Below are 27,612 nucleotides of genomic sequence, written 5' to 3'. Positions count from 1 at the left end.
CTTTGAACCACAGAACTCAATCCAGTCCAGACTGTCTAACCCCTTTTTAGTAGGCATTGATTCAAATTGATATTATTAAGTGGTGCACAATTGCTCCGGGGTAGGTGCAAAACTCCACACTTCAACCACCGTCTTGCCCTCTCGCTTGCACATGATGACGCACTTGTCCTTCCTCATTACCACCTTCCACACCGCATCACACTTTTCCGTCAACTCCCTCACAAGGGTCCCCGTCTCACGTTCGAAAAGCTTCACACAACCATCGTTCCCGCCTGTGATGAGGTACGACTTGTCAACCTGCATCGTAGTGACGGAATTATCGTGGGCGCATACGCGCTGGATGGTCTGAAAATCTTTAATGTTGAAGATAATGACGCGACCGTCAGAGCCAGCTGTGACGAGGTCGCCATCGATGATTTGAAGATTGCCGACGAGAGAGGTGTGCCCTTGCAGCAACGCGAGGCATCTGCCCGTGTCAAAGTCCCACAGACGAACGGTCGAGTCAAGACTTCCTGTGGCTATGTACTTGCCATCAAACGCTACCGAGTAGATTTGACGATAATGGCCCCTTAACACATGAATACAATCGCCTGTATCCACGTTCCATAGCTAAGAGAACACCGTGAGATTAATGGAAACCGGGTATTGAAAGTGAAATGGCGCACTCTGGCAGTATAATCGTAGCTGCCACTAACAGCGACGTTCCCAACGACATCTAGAGCGCGCACGCTGCCTTCATGGCCCTGTAAGATTCTGAGACAGTATCCCTTCTCAACGTCCCATACACGCAACTGCCCATTGCGTGAGGCAGAAACCGCCATCGGACGCCCGTCGAGAGCTTTGACGCATCTGATAGTGGATGCATGACCTTTCAAAACATGCAAGCAATAACTACGGTTCAAAGTGGGTAAACCAACACCGAATGAATGGAGAACTCATCTCTTACCCCGTCTGAACGTTCCATACTCTCACGGTGCGATCGCACGAGCCCGTGACAGCAATAGCATGAGAATTTCCCCACCCGTAACTCGCATTGCACACATCACTGGGCCGAGTAGTGTCCAAGCCAAGACTTTCTCGAAACGATGTTCCTGTCTTCCCCGTGCTGGAAGACAAATGATGACAACATCCATCCACCTGTGGGCTTGCACTCCGCCCCCGATCACTAGGGGAGTCAGGCCCAGATCCGCAATGCAACTCGCTCCTTTCACGCCGGCATTAAACACTGGTGGTCGTAAGCGGTTTGGGGAAGCTGATCTGGAACAAGCTGATGGTGTCGCTCGTCCCTCATCGCCAGCCTGCGAGGGTGGCGGAGTGAGTTTCCCCCCTTTGGAAACCAAATGCAACGCCCAAACACCGTCTCTATGACCATGCAAGACTCGAATGAATACACCCGTTTTGGAAGAAAAAACGTGAACGAAACCATTCGTAAGCGAAACGAGGATGTATTCATTATCGATGGCCACATTTGTCACTACACCATCTCCAGGGGGATGATGTGTATGGAGAAGACGGCCACCTTGGCGCCAGTTCATTTCTGAGAACCCATTTGTTGTTTACGAGCGTGTGAGAAATACGGAAGATTAAACATTGTCAGGTCCGGGCTAGACACGTGCACGACCACTGATCCATACCGGTGAGATAGGACACTTTGAAATGTTGTCGATACAAGAAAGGAGGCTGAGCACGCCTTTGTCGCGAAGGAGCGGAAGTACGCCGAAGCGAGCCATGCTTTTCTTTTCCTTTCGTATTACTGGCTGGAGGCGGCGCGGCCTCATCCTGGACCTCAATTGATGCTGTGCATGAGTCGAATGGGACGCCCATGGCAGGGGCACATTCAATTTGAGCATGCTTGGAGTCTGCACACTTTTCGATACACTCCGATGGCTGGGGAGGCGCAGGCTCTGAAGAATCTGAGTCACCAGGTGTGTCTGGAAGAACCAAGGACATCCCCGAGTCCTTGCGATCGAGTTGCATCTTGAATTCGGCCAGGGCGGCGTGCGAAGATTCAGGTGTTGTGTGATGACCATAACGGAATTCGTCGTCTTCGTCCATCGAAATGCTGCCACCGCAACCATCATCTTCTCCAACCAGATTAGTCTCGTAATTGACATCCGGTAAGCTTAGCCTGCGAACGATTCGTGCTCGCGGAGAGTTGCACTCTCCAACATCAGACGGCGACTTGAGACGTTGTGGGCAGCAAAACTTGTGCCCTCCGCACATGTTTTTCCAGATGCATTCATCCATGAGAAGTGAGTTCCAGTGTTTGCTAACAGCGCTAGCTCGTACGAGTGTCTTTGGGTCATCAATGAATGACAAGATGTGCAAGGAAATTTCTGTCGGTAGATCTTTCAGAAAATCACGCTTAATGCGGGGCGCGATGACATTTGACAGGTGAACCAACGTCTCGATGGTACAGGAAGACAATAGTTCAGCAAGAATTGTGTTTTGCGAGTTAGTGTCGAGTTGTTGGAAAGCATGACGAACATCTCCCATGTGCGGGTTTTCTGTTGCATTCCGGCTATTTGAATAGATTTGCTTGGATGACCGATGCAGGGGGGAGGGTTCTGGGGCAGGTGGAGTGAGGTATCGTGTATATGTTGTGGTATATGTGACGGCCTGATCATGAGATGGGTCCGAAGGACTATTGCTGGTTGTTGAAGAGGATGAGAAGCGTTGCTCGGACCATCGCTCGCTCATCAAGTTATCTAGTGAAGACCTTTCGGTACGGTGAGCCTTGGTGGATGAGATGATGGAGAACGAGAGGAGGTGTGAGCAAGGAAGGCTGCTTATTAGGTGAGCACAGCTGCCATTCTATTATGATGACTGATCAAGGGTGATCATGAAGCCGGTAACCGCCGCTGAATTACTCACGGGATGTCGCGTTGGCTTACAACGTTTTGTGCTGACCCAAACGTGTGCCTTTGAACTTTGGTTGCCGTCTCATGTACAAATATTTGGCCTCCATATGGCCTTGTGGAACAGTCTAGGGCTTCTCATGTCGTCAAAATCCTCAAGTGACTGAACGCTAAGATCCCCCCCTTCTTTACAGTTGTGTCCCAATACTGGAGCTGAGTGAAGGACCTGCCTTTCATGGACTGGCTGCCTAAATTAACATGTGTAAGAGTCGTTTTGGCTGCAAAGATCTGATTTGCTTCCTTCTCACCATGGAGATTAATAAAAGTCACTCCCCGAACAAAGTCCTCGACTACAGTGCGTGAACCATGGGATCCAGCAAAGGGCCGGGCGGGTTGTTGCTTCCGCACTCACATCTGTGCCAGCTTCAAGAAGCTGACATTGCGCACGCCTTTGATATGTGGTCACTTTATGATCGACTCACTTGTGGGCGTGTCCCCACGTTGCCCTGTTCGCATCACTTCGGGGCGTGTCCATACATCAAGAGTGAAGAATTTGGCCTTTTCTTTTCGCATCCTGTAAATACAATCGGGACATACCAGACGACAAGTAGTCACAGCCTATCATGTTCGTAGTTCTCGCCTTGAGATGAGTAATGATACGAATATGTTGCAACTACTTCCTGTCGTCTAGCCCATCGCCAGATTCATCGCGCGTTTTCCAACACATGATATCATCTTGTACTGTTTCATGTATTACATATATGAATTTGGCATCTTGCCCCTGCAGGGCTGTAGTCAAAAATGATGTTACAATATTCAGTTTGAGGCAGCTGCAACCCCCGTAATGGGCGCTGGTTGGGAAGAGAATGCATCCGATTTGGCGAGGGCACGAGGTCCTCAGTCACAACCGTGAACGCTAAAAACATGTCGGTTTCGCCCCGTTTACTTCTCAGGCCACTCCCCACCAACATCCCAATGTCCGCCAGTAGAGGCTCTCTGAGGCGGGAAGAAGAGCTCATTAACGCCTTCGAAGCCGATCAAGAGCGGATAACCTTGACACTGTCGCGGAAGCTTGAGCAGGTCAGCGACCGAAGACCTATTGCGATCCACAACCGTGTCCTCACAGAAACATGTTTTATTTAGCTTCGCAGCGAAAAGGTCCAGCTTGAGAACACGCTCGAGGCTGAGAGTGAAAGTCAGGTGTTACGACTGTCTCGTCAGTTGACCGCCCTGAGACAAGCTCAGCAGCAACAGCAGCAGCAGCAGAGCACGCAAGGCGAAGCGTCAACGTCCGGCGCAGGGACATCCACTCTTCCACCCACCTCAAACCGGTCAGCTCTATCCACTTCGAGAAGCATCCCAATCGTGGACCCTCGATATCCTGATCCAGATGCTATTCTGGAAGCGTTGCGGCGTGAAAATGAATCTCTACGGCGCCGGGTGTAAGAAACCTCCGAAGATTAATCCTTGCTACTTCACTCACCGTGTTCGAGATAGCAACGAGATGGAACGGGACTACGTCAGAGTCACCAGGCTTAACGATATTTACAGGGAAGAACTCATTGAACATCGACGGAGAGTACGCACCCAGGCTATATTTCCATACTGCCTTGACCTAGTAATACGTGTTTTAGCTCGGCTTATCCGTAGACAGCCTCATCGGCTTAACAGGTCCAAGCATCACCAACTCCCCCGCCGAATCTCTATCCCAGCCTATCCACCGCCGTCCTCAGGCCGTCAACCATCCCAATCTCAGCTCTACTACATCATCAGTAGCCTCGTCCCCAGACTATAACCCCAGCCTTCCCAATAGAGCAACCGGAGCCACACCAATTCCAATCCACCGCGACAACGGCAATCGCACCGTGGCCTCCACAGCAATGCGACCTCTTCCTATCCATCGGACGAACGGCCATACACCATTACGACATTCAGCCTCTAGTTCCACCTCCACAACTTCGTCAGCCACAAACTCACCCTCATCATCACTCCCATCATCCCCATTCACTTTTTCGCCCCCAAATCTCCGAACCCCTGATCTCGAATCATACAATACTCACGCGACTACACCCCCTTCATCAAATTCCCCCCTCCCTCTTCAGGCATTCGTATTCCAACCTCTTGGGGCACCCCAACTTAGCTATCCCTCCGTACCACCACCGTCATTATCATCTTCAGTAGGCTCGCCCGGCATTTCTGTTTCACTGTCCCCAAGCATCAGTCGGAGGAACTCCGTAGGCCAAGGGAATGCACCAAATACAAGTAACAATGCGGCTGTGGGGCGCCGAGTCAGTGTTGAACGTGGAGCAAGAATCGCTGAAACTGGCTCTCTGGCTGGTCGAAGGAGAGGAGGAGGCGCAAGCATTGGCGAATGAAGTGGAGGACAGCCTCATCCCAGGAACTCAATGACTGGCAATTCGAGAGCAATACAGGTTAATCAAATTTACTGGCTGAGGTTCTAATCAACTTCGTTACTTGCCCCTTGCCATGTGTCAGCCTTCATCGAAGGGCTACAATGTAATACAAGCGCTGCGATATCATTGTAACAATTGTTGTGAAGCCAAGCCGTTTTGTTACATATCTTTATGCGAGAGTGGGACGTGTCAAATCGCAGCACACTCTTTCTTCAACCACTCAATGGCGAGAGCCTCCCCGATCTTCTGTAATGATGGAGACACCTTCTCGTATACTTCGGAATGGTAAGCGTTCAGCCACTCTTTTTCTTCGCTCGTAAGAAGAGATACGTCAACCAGTTTAGTCTGGATTGGGCACTGTGATGGCCAATATGTCAAGCATTCAAGCAATCAGTTAACAATACACCAACCATGGTAAAGTGCTCAAATGTGAGGTAGCCGCGTTCGTCAAACTGATTAGGAGTCTGGGCAGGCTTCACAACGCCAACATTTTCTATTCGGATTCCAAACTTCCCATCTTCATAGTAGCCGGGCTCTATACAGCAAGCGTTAGCTAACTGGTAATGAATGGAGCCAAATGATCGTCACCGTTGGAAAGGGTCATTCCTGCTTTTAAAGGCGTCTCGTTGTAAGCTATCCTCGTGCCAACTCCTGCCTCCCGCAGGGGCATATTTTGGCATTGAAGTAGTTGAAGAGTACCCTATTTACGTACCTTGGGGCCCTTCGTGAACATTTAAAAAATGGCCCACGCCATGACCAGTCCCATGCCTATTTGACTAATTTAAGAATACCTATTACCAACCAAGAAATAATTGCTAAATACCTGTAGTCTTTGTTTTGTCGAGAGTCAACGTTGGGGGCGTCGTTAAGAGTGTGTTGACTTACCTAGTCCCTCCTTCCATAGCGCCCGCCGGGCGAAGGCGTCACTGAAATGGCATTGGATTATTGGTAAAGGAGCCGTAACGCGATCTCACATAAGATAACCCGATGTTCCTTGGCCAGAAAACGATGAGCTTTAACCACACAGTGTACCGAAGAAGAATTGACAGACCTTGTGGGAAAACACACGTATCAATAGCAATGTGACCTTGAAGAACACGGGTGAAAGCGCGTATCTCTTCTGACGAAGGTGTGCCAAAGTGCTGTGAGGTTCCCCGGAGAGTCAGCGCGACTCCATCGCAATTCTGCACGTTCTAACATACCCACGTCCTAGTGACATCCGTGGTACCATCCAGATATTGAGCTAAAATCCTTGAAAATTCGGTATTTCCATTGACCAAGCAGGAGATGGGAACAGCTGACCTCCACTGTCGCACAGATAAATCTTTGTGTGGGCAATCATCACCTGAGAATAGAGGCCCCATAATTCGAATAGTCCGTACCTGATCTCTTTTGATGGCTGCAGATTCTTTTGGATCAGGCGAATAGTGGATGATCGCTGAAGAAGTGTGTACATTATAGTGGCGCTCTAAAGCGTGGAATACTGCAATGCCCACCGCAGTTTGGTCCAGTAGAAGATATTGTGGTAAAAGAAAGTCCCCTGTAGAGATCTAGCTTGCTGTGGTGTGATCCCATCCCAACCAGCTAGTTAGCTGTAATTCACAATGAGCACAGCTTGTGAGTGGCTCACGATCGGAACCCCTCAAGTTTTTCGGCAGCTTGGTATTCTGTGAGTTCCACCCCCTGGGCAATCTGCTCTTCCAACCATGAGAAGTACTGGGCCTGGGGAAGATTCGAATGCCTTCTTCGGTTCGATGTATCATGGTAACTCACGAGTGCTGCACCATCTCGAATGTGGCAATGCCTGAAGCCTTCTATTTCGACGTCATTTTTAATCGCCTTGGCATCCGCCACTGGTGATGCGATGGAAATTTCCTCCTGCAAATTTCTACTTTCAATGGGTGTCGTTGTGGGACTATTGATGCTATCACCTCCCCTATTGCCTTGAGTAGGGCCCAGCTTGCCAGTTTACTGATTAGTATTTTCTGCTCAATCGCTGAATCAGACACCGACCAGGAAATCGGTACTCGTGCGCTTCACGAACTTGTTTGAATTCCAAACTAGACTCTGATAAGGATGCGGCATGGGCGAGAATGTCCTCGTAAGGTTTGATAGATGCCAAATCTTTAATATAAGCCCGTGCGCTCTCATCGAGCTGTTCTTCGTTGATGAAAAGTGTCGCATCGGTTCTTGACACAATGGCATACGCGAAAAACACTGAATGCCGAAACGCATATATCAACGAAACGAGCCGGGATTACGGAGAGAAAATACCTGGATTGTAAGCAATATCTGAGCCTCGGAGATTGAAAAGCCATGCCACTTCGTCAAGCATACTGACAACCACCGCATACGCGTCCAACTCCTTCAACTTCTCACGGATCTCTTTAAGCTTTTCTTCCACTGACCGGCCTGAACAGATACGTTGGTCAACGGGAAGGGGGATGGGCTACATATACGAATCTTGTACCTGTGTAATCGTTAGTCAAAGCAAAAACTCGTGATGCTGGTCGAGGCGGACGGGAAGAGCCCCAGACTTCGTCCACAAGGTTCGCGGAGAGAGGAACTAGACTGGAGCCCTTCATTTTAAGTTTCGTCGATAGGGATTCAGCTTCGGCTAGTTTAGGAACAACATGAGTTACCCGTAAGACCGCGTAGGGCGCGAATGAAAACTGTAGTCCCATTAAAACTCACGGGCGGGCAATAGCCTTGGGTCCACTCCAACACGATTAGGGTGGGGAATTTTCTGCGTAATATTCAGTCTGAGGGCTGCATCTCAAAAGAGTAATAGATTGAACCTTTTCAAGATATTCTTGCCACGTTGGCACGTCTATAAAAGCCCATTTAGATGTGATTGATGACGAGTCGTTCTCCGGGAGAAATGTGTACCTTTGATACCCTGCTTCTGGAGCGTCCAATTGCTTCACAAGTCGGTTAAGCACCTGGTTTCGCCACTATCAAGTCACTTGCCTATCTAGTTGTTGGGATGCCTGCAGGAAGTATCTCCCATCCGTGAACAGATTGGCTTGGCCCAACGTTATGACCGCAATCCCGGCACTTCCGGTGAAGTTCGAAATAAATGCACGTCTCCCATCACAGTCGGCAGTATACTCGCTAGAATGTTGGTCTCCTGACGGCACGATACTAACGCAAAACCAGGGGATCGACCATCAGAACGGCCAACCATTCATGCAACAATTCATGAAGCCACGAACTAAGTCTGCACATCGTTTTCGTCCTTGCGCATCAAACGTCTCAGCGCCGCGAGCTTTGAGCCCGTGGTAGTTTGCTCATCTTCCATTGTGGTATGTAAGAGCTTTTTCCTGACGATGAAGGATCCGTCCACTTTGAACCTGCGAGGCCTACAATGCCTTGTGACCACCCATGCGATCGAGGATCTTATTGTTCGGATCATGCCGAATCGGAGGGTCACTTGGAGACGCTTCGGTTTGGTGGCTCAGAGTAACACTGCCAGCTGGCGCCCTGGTGCAGCGTTGACAAACCAACATCAACCTCAATCGGGCTTGAAAGTCCTAGTTAAGGTCCTGGGAGGTCCGCATGCTTATTAAGAGCAGATAAGTGAAATAAATTACAACAACACCGTCCATCAGAATATATTGTGGGAACAAAGTACTATCTAGCCGTCCCATTCAGTGTTCGTAAGGGGAAATCACGATCTCCAGGCCTGCCCGAAGTAATGTGCATTTGTTCTGTCGTTCCTCCCTCCTCTTCATCTTCTTCCTTCAGAAGTTCGAGGCCCACTCCTTCATCATCAAATGCAGAATGCAGTTGGGCATCTTGTGATCTGTACAGGCTGCTCCTTCGACCGTGGCCAGCGGACCAAGGCGGCCCTCCATGCGCTGACCAGTTACTGTCGACGGACAATCGCGCAGTGACGCTCACTCGTGGATTCATCAGACCTCCCTCTAACAAAGTGTGGCCAGATTCACCTAATGGTGGAGGGTCGGGTTTTCTAGAGAGATTCAGTAAATGTACCCCAAGGAATGTGACAATGAAGCCAGCGATGAGTGAAACAATGTTGACATGGTCGGAAGTGTTGAACCCCCGAAATAGGATGAGGGATGCGATGATTGTTGCCGAAGAGAATCCAACGTAATATATAGGGTTTACACTGGAGCTCGAATAAGCAGAAGTCTAAGAAGTGGGGCGATTCTACTCACACGTTCGTTGAAAAGGTATCGAGGGCTTTGTTGAAATAGGTCATTTGAACCATGATACAGACTGCTACCACAATAGCGAATACGTATGTGCTAGGATGCGTGAGTTGGTTGTTGCCGTTCCAAGTGAGCTTGATCGCTATGCCAAATCCTTTGATCGCCATAATAGATATTGATCCTACCAGCGAACAAATGGAGATGTACACCAGCGGGCTTTTCTTTCCGTAGCGAGGTGATACACGGTACACCATTACAAGGGTGAAGATGAGAACGGTGAAGCAATACAGCAAAAACCCTACAACGCGGTTAAGTACTTCCCTGGTTCCTACAACATAGCACCACACACCTGGTTGTATAGCGAAGTGAAGGATTTCATCTACTGTTTGTACTTCTTTATCTTCAGGTGCGTGCAGAATGATGATTAATGAACCCAGAAGGCAAAGTGTACACCCCACGCGACCCAGGTGTCCTAGTTCTTCTCCAAGGAACAGCGACGCTAATATGGCACTACATTCCGGTCTTTGAGATTGTATTTCACTCGAAATGAGAGGTGACTGTTACCCAATGAGGACGCTTAAGGCTCCAAGTGGCGTGACAAGAATGGGAGGGGCGAATGCGTACGCAGCGAAGTTGGCAACTGGACATGAAGCAAAATGTTAGTGATCGAGCAGTTTGGTGCCCATGAGCTGTAGGAACCTTCCCCGAGAACCACTGCCGAAGGAAGTTATTAGCACTCATCTCCAACAGGAGCGGAGACCGGAGACACTCACTTGTGACTATTCCCGCCCACCAGATGGGGTTCCGCAGATATGACAAGTTATCCGAAGCGTTAGCCGCAGACGAGCTCTTCAAGGCAGCATCATTTAAACCCTACAACGATAAGAGACGAATATGAGGAAGACGGACGGGCATGTCAATTGAACGTCTCCACCTTTTTTATAATTATAAAGCTACTTCCAATACCGATCGTCCCGGATAAAGCTAGGAGAAGACCAACGTACTTGCCCTCCATTCGCGATGGATTCGTCGCAGTTCTTCCTCCTTCGACGCCAGCGCTGAGTTGAACTTTGATATGGGTCGAGAAGCAATCACAGGATTCGATTGTAGCGGGTGTCACCGTTGTATTGTTTCCCTCCGTCGGCGCTTACACGATAGCGGCTGATGTGAAAGTATCGGCCACAGTGTCAACTAGGCAGGTGACCAGCCTCTCTTTAACAGTATCAACCCAATCACACAGTACTTGTGTCGGAGGGAGACGTGTGGGTTGCTATGGAATGGGATACTGCTCAAGGCTGTACATACATCAAATGTCACTATTTCCCCTTGTCGTCCACCTAACTCTTTTAACATCAAAGGAGAAGCTAAAACAGCCATTGTCCAACTGTGTGATATTCTGAGTGAAGTACGAAAAGAGTATAGTATTACACACCTACCGATGCCTCTGGCACCTTCAGGCTTTATTTGAAGACAAGTTTGGTGAATCAAATTCAGAGCCTTCACGGCGTCTTGCCCATCAATGACGCAGGAGATGTTTATTTCCGACGCGCCTTGACTTATCATCTCTATGTTGATGTTACCATCAGCCAACGCGGTAAACATGCGACCGGATATCCCAATCATATGATGCATCTTCTTCCCAACTAACGACAGGATTGCCATGCGCCGGCGCACGGAGACCTGCAATCACACCTGTGAGTTAGGGAAGGCGGTACACTCAAGGAAAGAATAACGCACAGATCCACTCTTCGACAGTTCTTGTAGCAAACGGTCAAATAACCGCTTCTCAAGCGAGTCATCCATTGCCATGCTAACATGTACCTCACTGGTGCTGATGAGGTCGACTACGAGTCCAAATTTATCCAACAGTCCAAATATTTTCGCGAAGAAACCGCGAGACACCGTTTTCCGGTTTGAGTTCACATTGACAATAGCAATATTCTCCTTTATTGTTACTGCGGTGGGAAGTCTCCGATGTTTGGTGGACGTGGGCGATGATAGTGAGTGTACTCGCGATACGGATATCTCTTCGGGAGTGACAGAGCCGGATGGGAGTCTTGACATAAATTCAAGGCTTTCGTCAGGATCGGGGTGGATTACCGTTCCTCCACCTTGTGGGTTCTCCACATTCTTGATCCTGATTGGTATATCTCGTCTTATGACCTGGCAGCATAGAGTCCAGGCAGTTGAATCCAGAAGGGGAATCAAAGGAACTACGGCTCACCTGCTCCATAGTGAATGGATGGATGACCTCACTTCCATAATAAGTGAGCTCGGCCGCCTCTTCCGGTGATATGATTGGGATCAGGCGGGCTGTGGGCACTTTACGAGGGTCTGCGGTGAATATCCCATCCACTTCTTTCCATATTTGCAACTCGGATGCCTCTAGTCCTGCAGCCAGCAAAGCAGCTGCGAGATCTGTGTAACCGCGGCCGATTTGTCTCAGAAGGGAACCGGGGACCGGACCAAAGAAGCCTGGAAACACATGCATCAATTTGGGACGACGGGTATAGCCAAGGCACCATACCTGTGACGACGGGTACCTTTGATCCACAGCGTCTGATCCTCTCCCCCATGACTGCAGACAACCGATCATAAAACCATTGGTCCAATTGATCACCTTCGCCGAAAGTGAAGCGGTCCCCTTCATCGTTAGGAAGAATGTTTTCCAGGGAAATATACTCGGAATCGATTCCCTAGGCACAAATGAATACTGCAGAAGCCTCGCAGGAAAATTCCGTACCCTGTCACGAAGTATCGTTGCCATTAGCCTACATGCCAGCTTCTCACCAGTCCCTATAATGCTATCTTTCGACCGTGGAGAAATTTCATCTATTACCTTTATGTAGCATCAGCACCTTGCATGGGAAGTGGAAAAGCATACCAACCTGCGCTGCCGACAGAAAATTCTTAAGGGTATCACAGTCCCTCTCGATCTCTGCCTCTAATTCCCCTAATAATTTAGAGTCCCGAACGTTTTCTCGGGCTGCTACTACGTGCTCATTTTGTAGAATGTCGATAGTGGCACAGAACGAGGGGAGGGGTCCGATGCTTCGGAAGCCACAACATCGTTAACTTGATCTAAGGGAGTTGACGGCACAAGACTTGGCGGGGAGGAGTGGGAGGAGTCACTGCTTGCAGCAATCGAGACCGATCGTGTACTCGGACCGGCTGCGGATGACATCGAACGAATTGGCCTCCCCACGAATGGCGTAATAGTCCCTTGTACAGCTCCAGAACTGGGCGGACAACGCTTCAGTGCCTCCCCAGCGGCCCGTAACAGAAGGTTCGTCGTCCCCAACGCTTTAGTCGATCCCGACCGGGCGGAACATACGATTGCCACGCGATGCTGGTCCATGTACATACTGTTAAGGGCAAAATTTCAGCATGAAACATGGGAGGATTGGGCGTCAACAAGCTAAAGCATACGGTACAATTTCCTCACAGATCTTCGAAGCAAATTTCCCGACACTGGTACCGCCGTACTTCTGGACGAGCCAAGCTGCGGATGGATCAGCCGAGTTTTGATGGAGATTTGGCGGCGTCATCAGTTCCGGCGTCTCCGGGGGCGAGGGATCACTCGAGTCTGACATTTCTGTGGGTATCCCACAGTCAGCGCTTAGTTCCCCTAAGGCTGACCTCAAGGAAAATTTCGTTTGCGTTGTAAGGGACGAAATGACTCATGTCGAAAGACTTTTTGGGTCAAAGGCACGTGTGGGGCCTTGGATTGCTGATCGCTGCCCCACGCCCAACACGACTGACTTCACACGACTGTGCCGTGTCGTCTGTGCACAACACCCTAATTTTCGCCGCGGGCTGCCCTTCAATGAAGAGAACTTGCTCGTTACTCTTACTTCTGCTTTAACTCTGAAGGCAGCCCCAGTTGAAGTCTTTCCTCAAAAACAGTGTCGCTCACTTGGTCAGCGAACGAATCACACGATTCCAGGGCCCGGCGCACGGCTAATAGCTGTCTAGTGACATCTCAATTCTTGGACGCAATTTTGATGTGCGTAGCTAAATATGTGACATCTTGCTTCAGTGTGATTTCAGGCCCCTTCACACCAGGATGTGGCACGACCAGTGGGCTAATATTGATGTCAACTCTTCCTCCGCGCGAAGGGCCTCGACATCAATGATACATAGTCCCTCATCAGTTGAACACTCTTTTGAAGACCCTGTGCAATACCAGCGATTCCTGGACGCTCTCCTCTACAAAGAGAAAGATATCACCCGGTCCGTTCGCCTTCCAATAAGCACCGTGGAAATAAATAGAGCTTTTCGTTTAGACCGAGCGGATCCCAGTTGGAAAAATACAGGCGTGTGCATGATGCAATTAGAATAGCGAAACATGATCTTCGCCTTGTACTGCCCTCCCTGCTTCATTCAAACAAGGGGTACTTTGAATCAATCCCTATGCAACCTCGTGGAAACTGGCTAGGGGCGTCTCAGTACCTTGCTGTTTCTTCAATTTCTCGGCACCCTCCAGCGGTTCCGCCACTAATCATCTCAAGCCCGTAAGATTTTCCTCTCCCCTCTTTGGCATTGTGCTGATCAGAGGTTACCTAAGACCTGGGACGGGGGAAACTACCGTGCTCATAACTGCTGTATTAGAGCTACTGCAATTGGCTCAACTACGCATTCTCATCTGCACGCACGATCAACTCTATGCTGATGATCTCTGTGGCCTGTTTTTCCAGGCCGGGTGCAACGTGCTGAACTACGATGAGGATCCCCGATGCTCAGCTATGGATCGCTGGCAGATCCAACCATATCCCCTCGTTGTCACAACGTGCCTTACTTCGTTCTTACTTCACGGAGTAGGATTGCCTGATGGACACTTCACCCATGTTTTCCTTCCAACGGCTCAAGAAATTGGCGAGCCAGAAGCTATGATACCCCTAAAATGTCTCACAGGGGCTGATACTCGTGTTGTTTTACTTGGAGACCCTTTTTACGGGCGATCCAAGTCAAGCATCGGCAAGAACGTTGGGATCGATCAGTCCTACTTTCAGAGGCTTTTGAGCCTATCTCTATATTCTCAGGAACCCGCATCCTCTCTCTAGTAAGTCATCAAATACATCCAGAACTAGCATAAATTCCTCACGATGCCGAATGGAGCTTTGTGCATCTGACAGAAAATTATACCCTCAATCCAAAGATACTCAATATTGTGAACATGGTCCTCTATTCCGGCCGTTTGGCCGCATGCGGCAACCCGCAAACACTCTGTCAGTTTGACAATTGGAGTGGCCTCAACTCGCGAGGTTTCCCTATTGTTGCACATCACACGACTGGTAATTCTTGATCGATCTGCCAAATCAATTCAATCTTTACGGATTGGTGCTTAGGCGTATGCGAAAGCGTGTATGAGGCTGATTTTTCCGTCTCATTCATCAATCAAGATGAGGCGACACGTTCGGTTCAACAAGTGATGTCATTGCTGGATGAAGGCTTCGGTAAATTGAGACTATTCCACTTGAAAACTGAGCGCTTGATGACCTTTATAGATCCCACAACTATTGGGATTATCTCGACCTGCTCGGCTCAGTGCCAGGTTATCAAAAAACTCATGGAGTCTCAAATAAGCGCTGGCCGTCGGACTCTAAGTACGGTTAAGATTGGCACATGGGAGACGTACGGCCATGAGGTAAGTCTATATGCCGCGGCGAAAATCCCATGCCTTACATGCAATCAATGTAGTTACGGGACGTGATCATTGTGTCCACCGTCGTCCGGGAGTATATACCAGATTTAACCAAAAAATTTAACGACTTGTGTGCGTTCAATGGTGCGGGGAATTTGCCACAGAATTGTTCCTAGAACCTGCTGACCTCTTGAATAACAGTGATCATGACGCGTGCCCGATCACTTCTCATCGTTTTTGGAGATCGTGATGCTTTGCGGTGGTTAGCGGGGTGGCGGGAGTTTCTTTCATATATCGGGTTGGTCAAGTCTTTGTAACAACGTACTATGTGGTATCTCGTGGGTTTCAAGGGCACTGCTTCTGCATCGTTGTCAGTGCGGATAGATCGCCACTTGTCCTGAAGGGCTGTTATTGAAACATTCTCACCGACGGGTTAAAACGGGGAATTTCCTTCAATTATCAATTTATCATGAATGAGGATCATGATTTGTAAAGGAGTGCACCTCGTACCGAGTACACACCACTCGGTCAGGTGGATACATAAGACAGTAGGCAATGTAATAGGGAAGCAGCATTAATATTGTTATGCAGATGGATTCAAATGATACATTCGGCTGACAGGGGTGATAGGCCAGTAGACCGGCCGTGAATACATTCTCCTTGGCAAGACGGGTAAGACATGGCTCCTTTAGGACACCTCAAGAATGCCAATTCCCCTCTGGGCTGTTAGCCCTGTATCGAAGACGTGCCAGCATTCCCATCTGTTTTCCTGATGTCACACTATTTCCTTGTGCAGACCCCAGCCCAACTCTGCGAATCTTTGATAGACTGCAGAATACCGGTGAGGTCGCCGTGAGAGCCGTAGGAAACTTTCGCTTACATTCGCAAACCCATGACAGTAACGGCTACGGTGAAGCTGATTACGACCCCTGTGGCGGCAATGAACGCAACGGAATTATCTTCGAGGTGGTTTTGGAGCTGTAATGAGGGTTGAGTGAACGAGGTCTATGGGTTCGTAAATGGCAACTCACGTTCATTCCAAAAGCACCTACGCCTAATGCTCCTGCACCAAGGCCCATAGTGATAATGGATACTTTAAGATCCAAAGCGAGCAGAGCATTCCGATTGGAATCTAAAATCAGCTCTACAATCTCCTGAGTTGATTGCACATTACTCTACAGGACAACATCAGTAGATGCATAACGGATTTTGGCCATCACTGACAATCATATTATCACTTTCATTTGCTATTTCTTCGACTTGCTTGGCGAAGGATTCCAGAAGGACTTCCAAGTCGTCGTGTTCATTCAATTTTCGGAGTACCGATTGTTTTTTGTCTGTGAGGTACATCGCAGCAAGGTCTTCATCTACATGGTGAACACAGATCAAAGGGTCATGTGTGCGCGCACGATGTGTCGTACGAACCTTGTTCTAACACTTCTTCAATCGCGAGTTGCACCTGGACCAGAGTCAGGTCAGAAACTACAATCAAGGTTGGAACACATCATACAAGTTTCGCTCTGTTTTGGAAATTGGAAAGCCGTCGAGAGTAATGCAGTAACCGCTTGAATTTATCTCTATCTATATCGTCCTCCAGCTCTGAAAGCAAACCACCAACTAGATGGCGGATGAGAACCATTTCCGCCTCAAGTGCTGAGGAGACTGATAAAAGGATGGATTCCAACGCTCTGCACAAAACGAACAACGAAAGTGAGATGGAGCGATCAGTGTCGAAAATGCAGTATCACGAACCGGAATTCATAGGGCAGACCAGCCCCCTTTGTTTTTAGATTGTGCTGATATGCGAAAGATATGGGGATATAATGACAACTGAATAGCGGCTGATCTTACCTCAAGGTGGTATAAGAATACGGAGTGGAGACGTGAATCAGTGCTACCATAAGAATCGAACAAAATGACCGTATCAGCTTTGACTAATGCACGAATATGAAGAATGTTAACCTACGAATAATTAGAAGCCATTTGACAGGGATTTAATAATTGCGTACCAAAAACGCTTCTTTGCGAACTAATATGGTGGGTACTAGGTTAGGAATACGGGAGTCTATCTTGCGCAAATCCCGGGGCTGCTTATATTGTTAGTACTCGCTGGACAGGGCGCAGACAAAAATGGCCTACATGTAAACTGTGCTGGGTGGACAAATCCGACTTTTTAAACTCGCCAGAGGTCTGGGAAACGTTTCCGGAAGAATCAAGAACAGTACCTGGAGTAGCGTTTCCAGTCAGCTTTCTGTCGAGACTACTAAACAAGTCCCAAAAGACATTTACATCGCATTAGGAGGTTTTGAGCAGAAGATGATCGGCCTTTCAAGGCCCTCTCAAGGATCTGATCCCTGGCTGATTCTTCATCGGATGGTGGCAGCGTGGTCCTGTATGTCTGATCCTTCTTTCGCCAAAACAATCTGAGATTGGATAGCCGAGAAAGCGGCCCAGGCATATGACAGGCGGGGACCCGGAATGGAGTATATGGACGCAACAAATGACATTGAGGGATTGGGGCATCAAAGCCTCGTGGACGTGACGAGAAGCGCGAAATGCACCCTTGGACTGACGATCCCCTTACATATCGACATAACGTCAGCGGGGAAAAACCATGCGCACTGCGCTGCATGCACAGAGGCAGAAACAAGATCCAGGACGGTTGTGCCGATTGAGCGTGGACGCGTTGGATACGTGATCAATACAATGGAAAGTTGCGCGCCTTGATGGGTAATCCCGCATTCCCAGCCGACTTCTGTGTCTTACATGTTACGGCAGAGGCTAACGCGGTTTCTTCTCCCTTTGTGCACGCAAGTCATATGCACCCGTGTATAGCTAATAGGGATCCTCGTGGCCTGTCGGCGCTTATTCTCCTACCGGGACGTCGAGGGGTTGAGCCCACTCTGCGCATTACAGAGCACTAAGGCTCGCCGTGCTGCGTGGATCCCTTTTGGCCTGGGAACTCCCACCACGGAAGGAAGAATCCGCTCACAAGTTCAACTTGCCGCCCAGGCTTCCGAGTATTCTCATCGGGATCCCATTTTCAAAAACTCGATTTGGCCTTGCGTTAAGCACAGGTCTAAAGAATATCAGGAGCTGGCTGGCACGGTGCCTGTAGCTCCAACCCTAAACTCGTATGGCAACCCGCCCCTCATCTTTGCAATTGCGAACCATGATCGGTTCACCAGTCGGTTTCTTTCCATTGTTTGCATCAGCTGATCCATAATGGCCAGAAGCTCCTCCTTTAGCTGGCTCCAAACTGCTAAAAGCTCTTGATTTATACCTCGTAAATGCTTCACGGTTTGTCAATTCACTTCCTTGCCCTGTCCCGGTCGCGAATCACTGTCACGATTATAAAAGGAGGACCCTCGGAGTCCACCCAGTCTGCATTGCGAGCGATGCAGCAGCTGTGATAACCACGAACGACGTGCATTTTGCCCTACTACGCGTCCTTCATTCTCGACTCGCCCTGCTTTCTCGCTTCACTGTCGCGTCGCATCCAACATGTCTCGTAGACATCAAATATTTCAAGCAGCTCGTATCCTCTCGCATCGCCTCGGACAAGCTGAGGTCGCTCATGCTTTTCATGGTGGATTCCTTGCAACTCTCCTGTGAGGCCTTATTTGGTTTTGGCGATGCTTAACTGGACTCATCGACACATTCAGCGGCGTACCGCGCGACACAGAGGTAAGCCTCGATAATTTGTGTGCAGTCCTTTCTCACGCATCAAGCTTCTTCATCTAATCAGGAATTGTTCTGCATTGTGGATCGTGGGTTCCTCAGCATCCGTGATGCCTTAAACGAAGTCGAGAATTTTACCACCGTGTCCTCGACCTGGAGCAATCGTATGTTCGCAACTTATGCAGAGCCCATCCCCCCAGTGGAGGCAAGTCCCAATCCTATCCGTCTTATTGGTTAGAGGGTTTCTGATGCATTCGTGACCCTCTCAGATTGAGATCGTTCAGGCCGGGGAGGGAGGACCGCGCCAGCTAAACCAGTGCGTGATCCGTCGTCATCCACATGTGTAATTAACGCATTGATCTCTCTTGATAGGACTACAATTCAAATACTCGATGATGTCCCGTTCCTCTCACGTCAGTACATTCCTTGAAGCCGCACAGTCGACTGAGTTGCTACCGCAAACTGACTTCCCACTCTTATTCAGCAACAGAATTTCTAAGGGCGAAGATCAGAGCATGGGCAATGTGCGTGTGTTATTTCCTAGCCATTCCGCCCCCACGGTACTAAATGCGATTCCGATTCGGTGGTGGACACCTTGCTCTGCCACCAATATCATCTCCCTTTCCAGCTCTGCACAAGCCGAAGATGCGACGGACATTGCATACGTCCTAGCCCGATACTGGAGTGTTATAGATATTAATCGGATTCCAGATGATATGGAGCGTTTCGTTCAAACATATCCTCAGTCGGCGCCGTCTTGGCAGGCGCTACAAGCGCGATACGAATAGCAGGACTATTGTTGGCTTAACAAAGATCTGAGGCATTTAAGCGAATGCCTTGGGCGGATACCCAGGTCTCTTGTCGATTTTGTCTTGTCTTTTGGACCGACTTACCTTAGCGACCAATTGTCCTCCATCTTTGTAATTCAAACATGATTTTTCGGCAGTCCAAGATTGAAACTGAGGAACAGATCAATAGCGTGTTGCCCAACATCCTTGGATTCAGCGGTTAACTAAAATAACTAGCCGCACGTAGTATCTACAATAGCGGGGGAGGAGCACGTCGGATCCCCCTGATCTCTCGCATCCCAGTTCGATGTTGAACGCCGCCCAGATACTTTCCACTTGCGGCACCACACGAGCCCACGGCTAGGAAAAATCTACCAGTAAATGAAGTCTGCCGATCATCTCGAGACCACGAAAAGCTACAGTATTGATGCGAAGTGGTGGTGAGCCGAGAATATGTCTTAAGCTGCCAACCCCACGGGGCAGGGTCACGTGTACGGAAGCATTTCGCCCGTCAACACCATTTGCGGCATAATTTTAATACTACTACGAGCATGCTCCCGCTCAAATTCACCTCGCACACGTGTCCGTGTGCCTCTGTCGCGATAATAGCGCTTCAGGCTAGAACTTCTTTCATCACGAAAGGTCACTGATAAATATCCAGAGTTCGAGACCTTGGGTCGCTGATATGCCTCACCAGCGTGGCCTCTGATATCGTACCATGCCTGTATCATCACAAGACCCTTGCGGGGAGTCGTGCGTTCATTGTTTTATTTCCGCGCAGCTCACTAGTGTGCGGCGACATTGAATGTTCTAGACTTCAAATCCACATGATTCCCAATCATCAACGTCCCTGCGTGTGCGAGCGATCCGAGACACTTACAGCGCTTCCGCTTAATTTCGTGCCTCGTACTTGCTACGCTTCCAACTCAATGACTCGCTAAAAACGAGGCTGACATGTCACTTTGACACAAATCAAGTTTCGGAAATAGCCGCAGCAAGCGGCCTGTTATCATCGACTTGTCAAGACCTTATCTTGATGCAGTGGAATGAATGGAACCCCAGAGGCTATCCAATCTAATCTAAGAATGTCTCAGATGGCTGAATGAACGAAATACCGATTTCAGGCATATTGACAACACATTTCTTTTGGTCGCTGCTGCGGGCTTGTCCGCAGACACTTCAAATCTCGGGCGGCTCATTATTTATCCTAGCACGAAGTATCTCATATTCTGTGCAAACCGGCGAATTTGATGGGTTGAAGATCGGGTTTTGTTCAAACTCAACAAACGCTAAGGCCACTTATTCGGTCAGCGATCCGAGGTTGCCACGAACTGGTTGGTGAGAATACATAAGTTCCAAAATTTCATGCCTTCTCAACTCAATTACTTTCTTGATCAGATTACGCTTAGATAACTGGAACAGGCAGTACTTGCCTAGACCCAGTCTTAGTTCCAGACTTCTAGCATTCACATCCAACTGCGATTATACGTGGCCAGAGTGCCATCCTCTTGGGCTCGACATGGAATCTCAAATTGTAGAGGCAGATGCAATGTTTGGGGTTGCCCAGATGAACATGGTCTCCAAGGAATTAGTCATCACCAAACCATGGCCTTCGATGATACACTAATCCCATTATGTGGCATAGAAGAATCTGTGACCCATGGCGTCGTTAGTGAGCCGCGTGCTGGGGCTCTCAGCAAAGGAGGTATCCTTGCCCTCACTACACACTCCGGGCGCACACTCTCACAAGGAATCCTATTGAAGAGGTGCCAGTGTTAGACCCCAATACGCACAGTAACTATCTCATGCATGCCATATACCTATCCAGTCATGCATAGTAGTGCATAGGAAACGACATGCAAGTACAATATTGCGGGATGGTAGCAAAGGCGCAGGTGATTATGTAAATTGTGAAGAATGCGAGCAAAAAATGGGATCAGAATTTACGCTGATGTGCCACTCGGAGCCTCCGTTGTCTTCGTCGACGAACTCTTTCTCTTTCTGTTGATTGCGATGCCATTCTCTCTGGAAGAGGACAAATTGAGCAATGACAGGGCCTAATCAGATCATTGACACACCTGAAGCCATTCTTAAATCTCCTGTGAACATCCCGCAAATGAGCCATGCGCCCGGTTCCGGTGGTTTTTCTGCGTTTCGCCTTCACACTCCAGTTGTAGCTGCGAAGTCTAGCACATGGGTATCCACACTGGGCACACTCTAGATGGTAACACCACGCATGAATAAGTATCAAAAATCCCTGTGATTATCCTACATGTACGAACTCTTGTGCTGGAGGTGGAATGCGCGGTTACCGCATCGGCGGCATATACCATGTGATTTAGTGTGTCGCTTACTACAATTCCAGCAGGGGATCAGTTAGGCGCGCCTTGAAAAACTCTTGTTGAGAGGTTCGACGGACCCGAAAGACGTTGTACCCTTGGTCTGCAAAGATGGAAATTATCATCAACAAAGTGCATCCAAACACGAAATCATGCATCCATCAGAACCATTCCACCAATCGGTTCCATTTGACTTTCAGCACCATAACATGGTCACTGTCAGTCTTCAGAGATGTGCGGAATGGTTCCTAGGTGCACAGCAAACCCACCATTGTGATGCCTGGAGGATGAGGGCAAAGGAGCTATCGGATGCAAATGGACACAGGTTCCCACGCCTCGCCCGAGCATTGTCGCAGGGCCACAACCTTGAAACCAGTCCCCGCAGTTCCAGTGACCCTCATTCTCAATGACCAGTGACATTAGCGCAAATGGGAAGAATAATATTGACTATAAACTTGCCTTTCAAGTATGTTCTGAAAAGCCCATCAACAGCGAAATTCACTCTTGGCGATTGCACTTAAGGGACGAGCCGTCGATTCCCAATTTATCGAGTTTGTCTGTCTTCGCCGTGCCAGACCTTTTTATGCATTGATATTACGTTGAAACTAGCCCTTGCCATGAGGCTTCAAAGGCATCCATGACGTGTTTGGATAAAGTGGAGTCACTCTTCAATCCTCTTGCACCGTCCTAGACAACTGTTAGAATAATTATGACAGGGACAAGTGCCTGGATCTATTTCAGAAGTACCGCGGTTAGTGTTTGTGCCTAGTAGATTGGACGTGGCTGATCGTTGCGTCAGATTGCAAGGCTGCCTGGGTGCGTGGTTAGGAGCCCGCGCTTGTCGTAACTTACGCACAGCCTGTAGCTGAAAAAGCGCCGAGAAGACCGCCAATCTGGCAGATCCTAGCCTCTATGCGATCCGTTGTGTTGTCATGAGATTTCGACGCGACGCCAGCTTGAATGTCTATCTTCTCTGAGTCAACGATCCAAAACGCCATGTCCCCCCCTGCAGAGCTTGGCATTCACGTGGTTTGGTTGTGCCGGATAGTACTACTATCTCCTTGGAAGATGGATTTTCGCGTCGTACTTTTATGCAATTTTCTCTATCTGCCATGCGAAACTTACCGACTCTCATTAACAAATGCAGGCAGTAATGGTGACTCCTGTATTGCCTATTCACTATGATTACTTCTGCATTTCCCCGAGTATCCCTTGACCAACCACTAGAGTCTCCCACGTCTTCGTCCATACCTGTTGGGAAATTCGGGGTCACACCAAAAGGGGCTTAGTCCTGTAGTCACTTGAGCATTGACAATTTTGAATCACCCGTACCCGCTGCTGCACAATGGTGGGCTTGAGGGGTTCGCGCACTCACGAATCGTATACACCACTTGTCACACAGGACGTGGGCACGGAACGAGGCCGTTTCAGAGGTAGTCGCGCACGAACCTCCAACATGCCGCTGACACGACGACAGAACGTCTGCGGTGGAGTCGGGAGAAAAGCAATATTGCTAGCGTGAGTGTGTTCTACCCACGCGACTCAGACGTTCAAGGCTTTTTCGGTCTCTTCCGCGCAGACAAGGATTCGGTGGACTTCTGTCATTTGCCACGTAACAGCCCTCATTGCAACGCGGCCCCCCACCCCACCTTCAGTTGCTCAGGGAGGACTTCAATTCTTCCCGGCCTATGGCGAGAGAGATCCCCGTTACCAACACTGTAGCTAGGTCTCCGATGACACCAACATGATTATCAGTTTCTGAAAGCTTCTCGTGGAGTCCGCAATACTCCAGCCCACACAGGGGCAATTTGGGAGCAACATCCTCTGCATTTGGGAAACGCTCACATCAGGGTGTGAGGAAATAGGCGGGTCACTTGGTACAACCCTCTATGTGAGACCACGGACCAAGGGCATGTCCGAGTGCTGGCCTTCTACGGACGTGTGGAGAAGGGGATAAGGAAGGTTGCTCCCGATTTTCTGTTTTGATGGGCCAAATGTACGTAAGAAGTGCTTCTATTGCATGATGTGTGGCAAGAACTAGTAGCCGCATCCCCCGAACTTGGTTCACGGCATACAATCCGCGGATCGTAGGCATGGATTTCTACAAATTGGTATGGAAATTGGCTCGCGGTGCATTGCATCTGGTCGCGTGCCCAGCGGAGTTTAGAACACCGGAAGGTACTAGCATTAGAAAGGTCATACAATACGAAGTATCTGGGTACTATACTATTTTGCGATTTTGAATGTGATGCCTTGTACCCCCTATCCTGGGTTGGCAACAGTTTGGTTAGTGTGGTACTCGACTGGTACCTCTATTGTCTCGTTCCCCAGCACTCCTGCCTTCACAGTCCGCATCCTGAACCCTTTTCTACTAGATAATCCGTTGAATGAACAATGGCACGAGCATCCCCCTTTTCCGTAGCGGTCCCCTTCACTCATCTCCGACTACTAAAACATACACGTTATGCCTCCGCTCGCCACTCCAGCACAACCCTCACGCCTCCTTCATCTGGTTTGTCGAATGGTTCCGTCCAGGCGGCCAGAAAACAAAGACATGTTTGTCGGACCTTCCAACAAATCCGCCTTCATTTCATATCTTGATACTTGCAGAACGACCAATCCCCTGTGCCGTTGAGGCATTGGCTCATCTGTCCAATATCGTCATTTCCCGCCTTGCGCGTTGCCTGGTTACAAAGATTTCGTTTTGCAACTCCTCTGATGCTGGGCAGCAATACCCTCCGCAAGTCGTCCACAGGCTAAGCCCCTCGAATGAAATGGGCGAGAAACCTGGTGGGGGATGATGCGACTGTAGTGATGGTATTTTCCATGGACAAAGACTGACGAAGTCCTGTCGTGGCGATCAGAACTCCCGCACGCCACCGTGGCTGGGTTCGGGGGAAGGTCCTGATGTGAGAGGCCTGGAACATTTTTGGCCCACCCAGAGACTGGATTTGCCTTCCCAGCCATCGGGAGCATGCAGGCCCAGAAGGACGCTCGAGTTGAGTTGGTTCACACAATGAACGGCGCGCGCGACTCGTGTCCAACTGCCTATGAAAACCTGGCGCTCCCCTGCCCGCAACCAACTATGTGAAAGGGAAGGGGGGCCACAACCGCCCCGGTGTTTCTATGGATTACGAGAAAAGCGCGCCCATTCAACTCCGTTCTCGAATCTCGCATCAATAGCATTTCCAAAATGTCTCATCTCGCGGTCGGTGCGGATCAGTAGTCGCAACGTGTCTAATCCCCAGCTGACCACTCTCTTCCTTGCACGTTTTTCCCATGCGATCGGCACTCGAAATGTGTCCCGAAATGGACTAGCGTTGATTTGCCAGTGGTCATGTCCCCAGACACATCAGCTCCGGGGGGAGGTGTGGGCACAGATCCTGCCATTGACAACAAACGCAGCCCATCTTCTTGCGAATGTTTCTCCATCATGCGTCAAACGCATGACCATGGTATTGTGCTCGGACTTGACACCCAAAACGAGTAAACGCGTTCCGCCATGTGGGGTTGAAAGGACCGTCATCGGCTTGTCCCCTCGGGTCGTTTTCCAGGCAGGGGCGCCTGGTTCCTCCTGACGTGCCCAACTCGGGCTGAGGGAGGAGGGTTGTTCGTGTTGTTCGCTGTCACTGATTCATCCTATTACGCGCGCAGAATATCCGGTCAAGGCAGGAGATGGTCCTGCATTTGCCTGCAGTTTCCACTTGCGTATTCAAAGGCCACAGTCCACCACCAGGGCGAAACCCCTGACATGCTAATTTTAGTTCGATGAAGGTCGAGAAGACACCTTAGAATACTGCATGATGGGACATGCGGGTGTCGGTCCCGGCCTAGCAGCGCCATCGGAGTTTGGGCCGACACCCCAATTCTTAGGAATATATGATATCAGTCTCCTAGTATGTCAGCGGCGCTAAGCCCACTTCGTAATACTTTATTAGCAGGGCCATAGTTACTGGAAAACCTCAACCCGGCCATCCATACCTGAAGCACACAGGGAAATGTGCCACGTTGCCGCAAGGCCATGTCTCTCTTAAGTCAATGCCCGATGGCGATCTGTTGGATGGCGCCAGGAGACACTCCGACGCTGTAGTAAGAACGAGCACTATCCAGGTCTCGTAAAGTAGACTGGTAGTGGACTAATGTCAAACGGTGCTAGGTAAAGACACAAAATAAGTGAACGAGTGACCATGATAAAAACAAGAGACGGACCTCAGTCTCAGGCGTAGAACGCAAAGGGAACTGAGGGCGTCGATGAAGCGAACGTCGAGCGTCGTCTGTTCAAGGAGTGAGACGCAGCGATGAATACATGAAAATAGAGCAACGAATAGATCGGATTATATAAGAACGAAAGATTATACTAACATCATGTCTTTTCCTCGAAGAGGGGTCACCATGACTTATCCACTGCTTACTAATTAGCACAGAATCGTATGTAGCATCTAACGTTTCCAAGCAATTGGCCGAGCTTGCGAGGCTTTTGTTTCCAGAGTTGTTCCAGAGCGGTCCGTTTTTTTTTTGCCGTGGGAATCCGCATGGCCACTCCGTGGGAAATGACCAGCTCTTCGTGCACACAAACCCAAATGTGCTGCTTGATTTGGGACAGTCAGTATATTTGCATGAAAATCAAAATTATTAGGTGCTGCAAGTTCGGCCATCCGGGGATCCCTCATAACAAAAGTAGCCTGGCACTGGACTAGCAAATCCTTAATTAAGTCCGTCCACCACGCGCAGTCGTCGTAATGTCAGGTAACTATTCGAACCTTAGTACAGATCAGAGCGTCTTGTCGCATCGTCCTCCATCCGCCGCCTAGCTCGTCGGTACGGGATCAAGTGTCTGGTCCAAATGCGCATCTTTTGAACCGTTATAAAAGCACACATATCTAGGCGATTGTTGATGGTTGCAGCCCGACGTGCCTCCGAACCACCAAAGTGTCGCAGGTTTGTTCGGGAACCTAGGCTTGTCCTCATTGTCCATTTTACGCTCTGACCCAACTGGATAATGAGACATTGCTGAGAGCAACAGGAACATTGCGAGGAGTGAGTGCAATAATTGAAATTCTATTTTGTTTTCCGTTTTCTTTTGCGTGTACGACGAACGCAATGGTCAATTCGCTTTTCACATCGATACCTTCCCTACGACCCGTGCCGCAAGGTCTCGAGGTCCCAACATGACGCTTCCTCGAGCTCGATGGACGGATCCTTCTACTTGGTCATCTGTCGACTTCCTTACAGCAAGGTGCCAAAAAAAAAACGATTCGGACGAACGGCCAAATGGGTGACTTTCAGGGTCATTTATCCAAATCGAGCGCGCCGATTTTTTTGCACCTTGCTGTAAGTTCACGATGACGACAATCCCTCCATGATTTCAAGTAGAGGCTATCCTGCCTACCGTGATTGCAGGGTCTGATGTCACGAGCCGACCGTCACTATCGTGAAAGCACTAGCGTTCCGCCGTGACAGCTTTCAATATGCATGGTATCTACAACTTGGCTTCTGAGAGCTGGCAGCTCGCACAGCCTCTTTGTTGTCCGTTCAGTCCATAATTCCAGCCACTGGTAGGGCAGGAGAATGCTCATCTCAATGCCCATCATCAAAACTTTGAAACTATCTTAGACCTTTTCCCCGCCGCCAGTTCGCGCCCGCGTTATATTTCACGGGTTAAAACATCAGTGTTGCACCTTAACGCAACGTACACGCTCCATAGGATTGCAGT

General features: G+C 49.3%; 13 protein-coding genes across 13 annotated transcripts; 5 read left to right on the top strand and 8 right to left on the bottom strand.

Moving 5' to 3' along the window:
• Positions 1 to 28: 28 nt before the first annotated feature.
• Positions 29 to 1,538, bottom strand: EI90DRAFT_3062594 (WD40-repeat-containing domain protein; the record flags this gene model as incomplete). The annotated part of the gene is made up of 4 exons (XM_039060646.1): positions 29 to 609; positions 666 to 891; positions 947 to 1,204; positions 1,225 to 1,538. 4 exons carry the CDS (start codon positions 1,533 to 1,535, stop codon positions 76 to 78), a joined length of 1,329 nt encoding a protein of 442 aa, XP_038914847.1. The 3' UTR covers positions 29 to 75.
• On the bottom strand, positions 1,482 to 2,962 carry EI90DRAFT_1393654 (uncharacterized protein). Its single transcript, XM_039051750.1, has one exon. The coding sequence runs from the start codon at positions 2,698 to 2,700 to the stop codon at positions 1,594 to 1,596; it is 1,107 nt and encodes a 368-aa protein (XP_038914846.1). The 5' UTR covers positions 2,701 to 2,962; the 3' UTR covers positions 1,482 to 1,593.
• An 871-nt stretch (positions 2,963 to 3,833) lies between these two features.
• Positions 3,834 to 5,233, top strand: EI90DRAFT_3145930 (uncharacterized protein; the record flags this gene model as incomplete). The annotated part of the gene is made up of 4 exons (XM_039065360.1): positions 3,834 to 3,938; positions 4,002 to 4,300; positions 4,356 to 4,437; positions 4,493 to 5,233. The coding sequence occupies 4 exons, from the start codon at positions 3,834 to 3,836 to the stop codon at positions 5,231 to 5,233; spliced, it is 1,227 nt and encodes a 408-aa protein (XP_038914845.1).
• Positions 5,132 to 8,573, bottom strand: EI90DRAFT_3210546 (Creatinase aminopeptidase; the record flags this gene model as incomplete). The annotated part of the gene is made up of 22 exons (XM_039066446.1): positions 5,132 to 5,629; positions 5,683 to 5,807; positions 5,861 to 5,923; positions 5,985 to 6,040; positions 6,096 to 6,102; positions 6,158 to 6,198; positions 6,305 to 6,414; positions 6,475 to 6,515; positions 6,575 to 6,596; positions 6,655 to 6,710; positions 6,769 to 6,830; positions 6,903 to 6,994; positions 7,046 to 7,150; positions 7,204 to 7,306; positions 7,339 to 7,489; positions 7,547 to 7,684; positions 7,743 to 7,889; positions 7,967 to 8,018; positions 8,071 to 8,102; positions 8,162 to 8,193; positions 8,243 to 8,416; positions 8,488 to 8,573. The coding sequence occupies 22 exons, from the start codon at positions 8,571 to 8,573 to the stop codon at positions 5,462 to 5,464; spliced, it is 1,863 nt and encodes a 620-aa protein (XP_038914844.1). The 3' UTR covers positions 5,132 to 5,461.
• Positions 8,574 to 8,905: 332 nt separating this feature from the next.
• On the bottom strand, positions 8,906 to 10,462 carry EI90DRAFT_2924027 (magnesium transporter NIPA-domain-containing protein; the record flags this gene model as incomplete). The annotated part of the gene is made up of 6 exons (XM_039054840.1): positions 8,906 to 9,404; positions 9,454 to 9,745; positions 9,797 to 9,957; positions 10,012 to 10,087; positions 10,221 to 10,320; positions 10,382 to 10,462. 6 exons carry the CDS (start codon positions 10,460 to 10,462, stop codon positions 8,906 to 8,908), a joined length of 1,209 nt encoding a protein of 402 aa, XP_038914843.1.
• A 232-nt stretch (positions 10,463 to 10,694) lies between these two features.
• On the bottom strand, positions 10,695 to 12,629 carry EI90DRAFT_3062569 (Aspartate/glutamate/uridylate kinase). Its single transcript, XM_039060645.1, has 7 exons — positions 12,336 to 12,629; positions 12,191 to 12,286; positions 11,975 to 12,143; positions 11,672 to 11,922; positions 11,185 to 11,610; positions 10,884 to 11,127; positions 10,695 to 10,831 (listed from the first exon to the last, which is right to left on the bottom strand). Exons 2-7 carry the CDS (start codon positions 12,212 to 12,214, stop codon positions 10,812 to 10,814), a joined length of 1,134 nt encoding a protein of 377 aa, XP_038914842.1. The 5' UTR covers positions 12,215 to 12,286; positions 12,336 to 12,629; the 3' UTR covers positions 10,695 to 10,811.
• EI90DRAFT_1394130 (uncharacterized protein) lies at positions 12,327 to 13,348 on the bottom strand. Its single transcript, XM_039051751.1, has 2 exons — positions 12,877 to 13,348; positions 12,327 to 12,812 (listed from the first exon to the last, which is right to left on the bottom strand). Exons 1-2 carry the CDS (start codon positions 13,038 to 13,040, stop codon positions 12,440 to 12,442), a joined length of 537 nt encoding a protein of 178 aa, XP_038914841.1. The 5' UTR covers positions 13,041 to 13,348; the 3' UTR covers positions 12,327 to 12,439.
• Positions 13,349 to 13,512: 164 nt separating this feature from the next.
• Positions 13,513 to 15,686, top strand: EI90DRAFT_3062563 (P-loop containing nucleoside triphosphate hydrolase protein; the record flags this gene model as incomplete). Its single annotated transcript, XM_039060644.1, has 8 exons — positions 13,513 to 13,680; positions 13,734 to 13,961; positions 14,015 to 14,509; positions 14,566 to 14,741; positions 14,796 to 14,903; positions 14,955 to 15,094; positions 15,148 to 15,235; positions 15,293 to 15,686. Coding segments are annotated over 8 exons (1,519 nt in total), but the record flags the coding sequence as incomplete, so codon positions are not given.
• Positions 15,687 to 15,789: 103 nt separating this feature from the next.
• EI90DRAFT_2924215 (Mg2+ transporter protein cora-like protein) lies at positions 15,790 to 17,549 on the bottom strand (the record flags this gene model as incomplete). Its single annotated transcript, XM_039054852.1, has 11 exons — positions 15,790 to 15,919; positions 15,972 to 16,069; positions 16,123 to 16,266; positions 16,316 to 16,458; positions 16,517 to 16,550; positions 16,602 to 16,779; positions 16,844 to 16,887; positions 16,943 to 17,053; positions 17,101 to 17,178; positions 17,231 to 17,316; positions 17,381 to 17,549. 11 exons carry the CDS (start codon positions 17,547 to 17,549, stop codon positions 15,790 to 15,792), a joined length of 1,215 nt encoding a protein of 404 aa, XP_038914839.1.
• A 556-nt stretch (positions 17,550 to 18,105) lies between these two features.
• On the top strand, positions 18,106 to 19,744 carry EI90DRAFT_1391998 (uncharacterized protein). Its single transcript, XM_039051749.1, has 9 exons — positions 18,106 to 18,278; positions 18,328 to 18,391; positions 18,452 to 18,702; positions 18,757 to 18,778; positions 18,840 to 18,977; positions 19,042 to 19,088; positions 19,145 to 19,185; positions 19,257 to 19,296; positions 19,401 to 19,744. The coding sequence occupies exons 3-9, from the start codon at positions 18,596 to 18,598 to the stop codon at positions 19,558 to 19,560; spliced, it is 555 nt and encodes a 184-aa protein (XP_038914838.1). The 5' UTR covers positions 18,106 to 18,278; positions 18,328 to 18,391; positions 18,452 to 18,595; the 3' UTR covers positions 19,561 to 19,744.
• A 1,893-nt stretch (positions 19,745 to 21,637) lies between these two features.
• On the bottom strand, positions 21,638 to 21,912 carry EI90DRAFT_2892047 (ribosomal protein L37e-domain-containing protein; the record flags this gene model as incomplete). The annotated part of the gene is made up of 2 exons (XM_039053995.1): positions 21,638 to 21,777; positions 21,843 to 21,912. Coding segments are annotated over 2 exons (210 nt in total), but the record flags the coding sequence as incomplete, so codon positions are not given.
• Positions 21,913 to 22,305: 393 nt separating this feature from the next.
• Positions 22,306 to 22,590, top strand: EI90DRAFT_3125197 (uncharacterized protein; the record flags this gene model as incomplete). Its single annotated transcript, XM_039063806.1, has 3 exons — positions 22,306 to 22,365; positions 22,422 to 22,450; positions 22,509 to 22,590. 3 exons carry the CDS (start codon positions 22,306 to 22,308, stop codon positions 22,588 to 22,590), a joined length of 171 nt encoding a protein of 56 aa, XP_038914836.1.
• Positions 22,591 to 24,824: 2,234 nt separating this feature from the next.
• EI90DRAFT_1391414 (uncharacterized protein) lies at positions 24,825 to 25,674 on the top strand. The gene has a single exon (XM_039051748.1). It carries the CDS (start codon positions 24,950 to 24,952, stop codon positions 25,475 to 25,477), a length of 528 nt encoding a protein of 175 aa, XP_038914835.1. The 5' UTR covers positions 24,825 to 24,949; the 3' UTR covers positions 25,478 to 25,674.
• Positions 25,675 to 27,612: the final 1,938 nt, after the last annotated feature.

Source organism: Cantharellus anzutake (assembly GCF_015039405.1).
Source record: "Cantharellus anzutake strain C23 chromosome Unknown EI90scaffold_31, whole genome shotgun sequence".
Lineage (NCBI taxonomy): Eukaryota > Fungi > Basidiomycota > Agaricomycetes > Cantharellales > Hydnaceae > Cantharellus > Cantharellus anzutake.
This window is presented reverse-complemented; position numbering and strand designations above follow the sequence as displayed.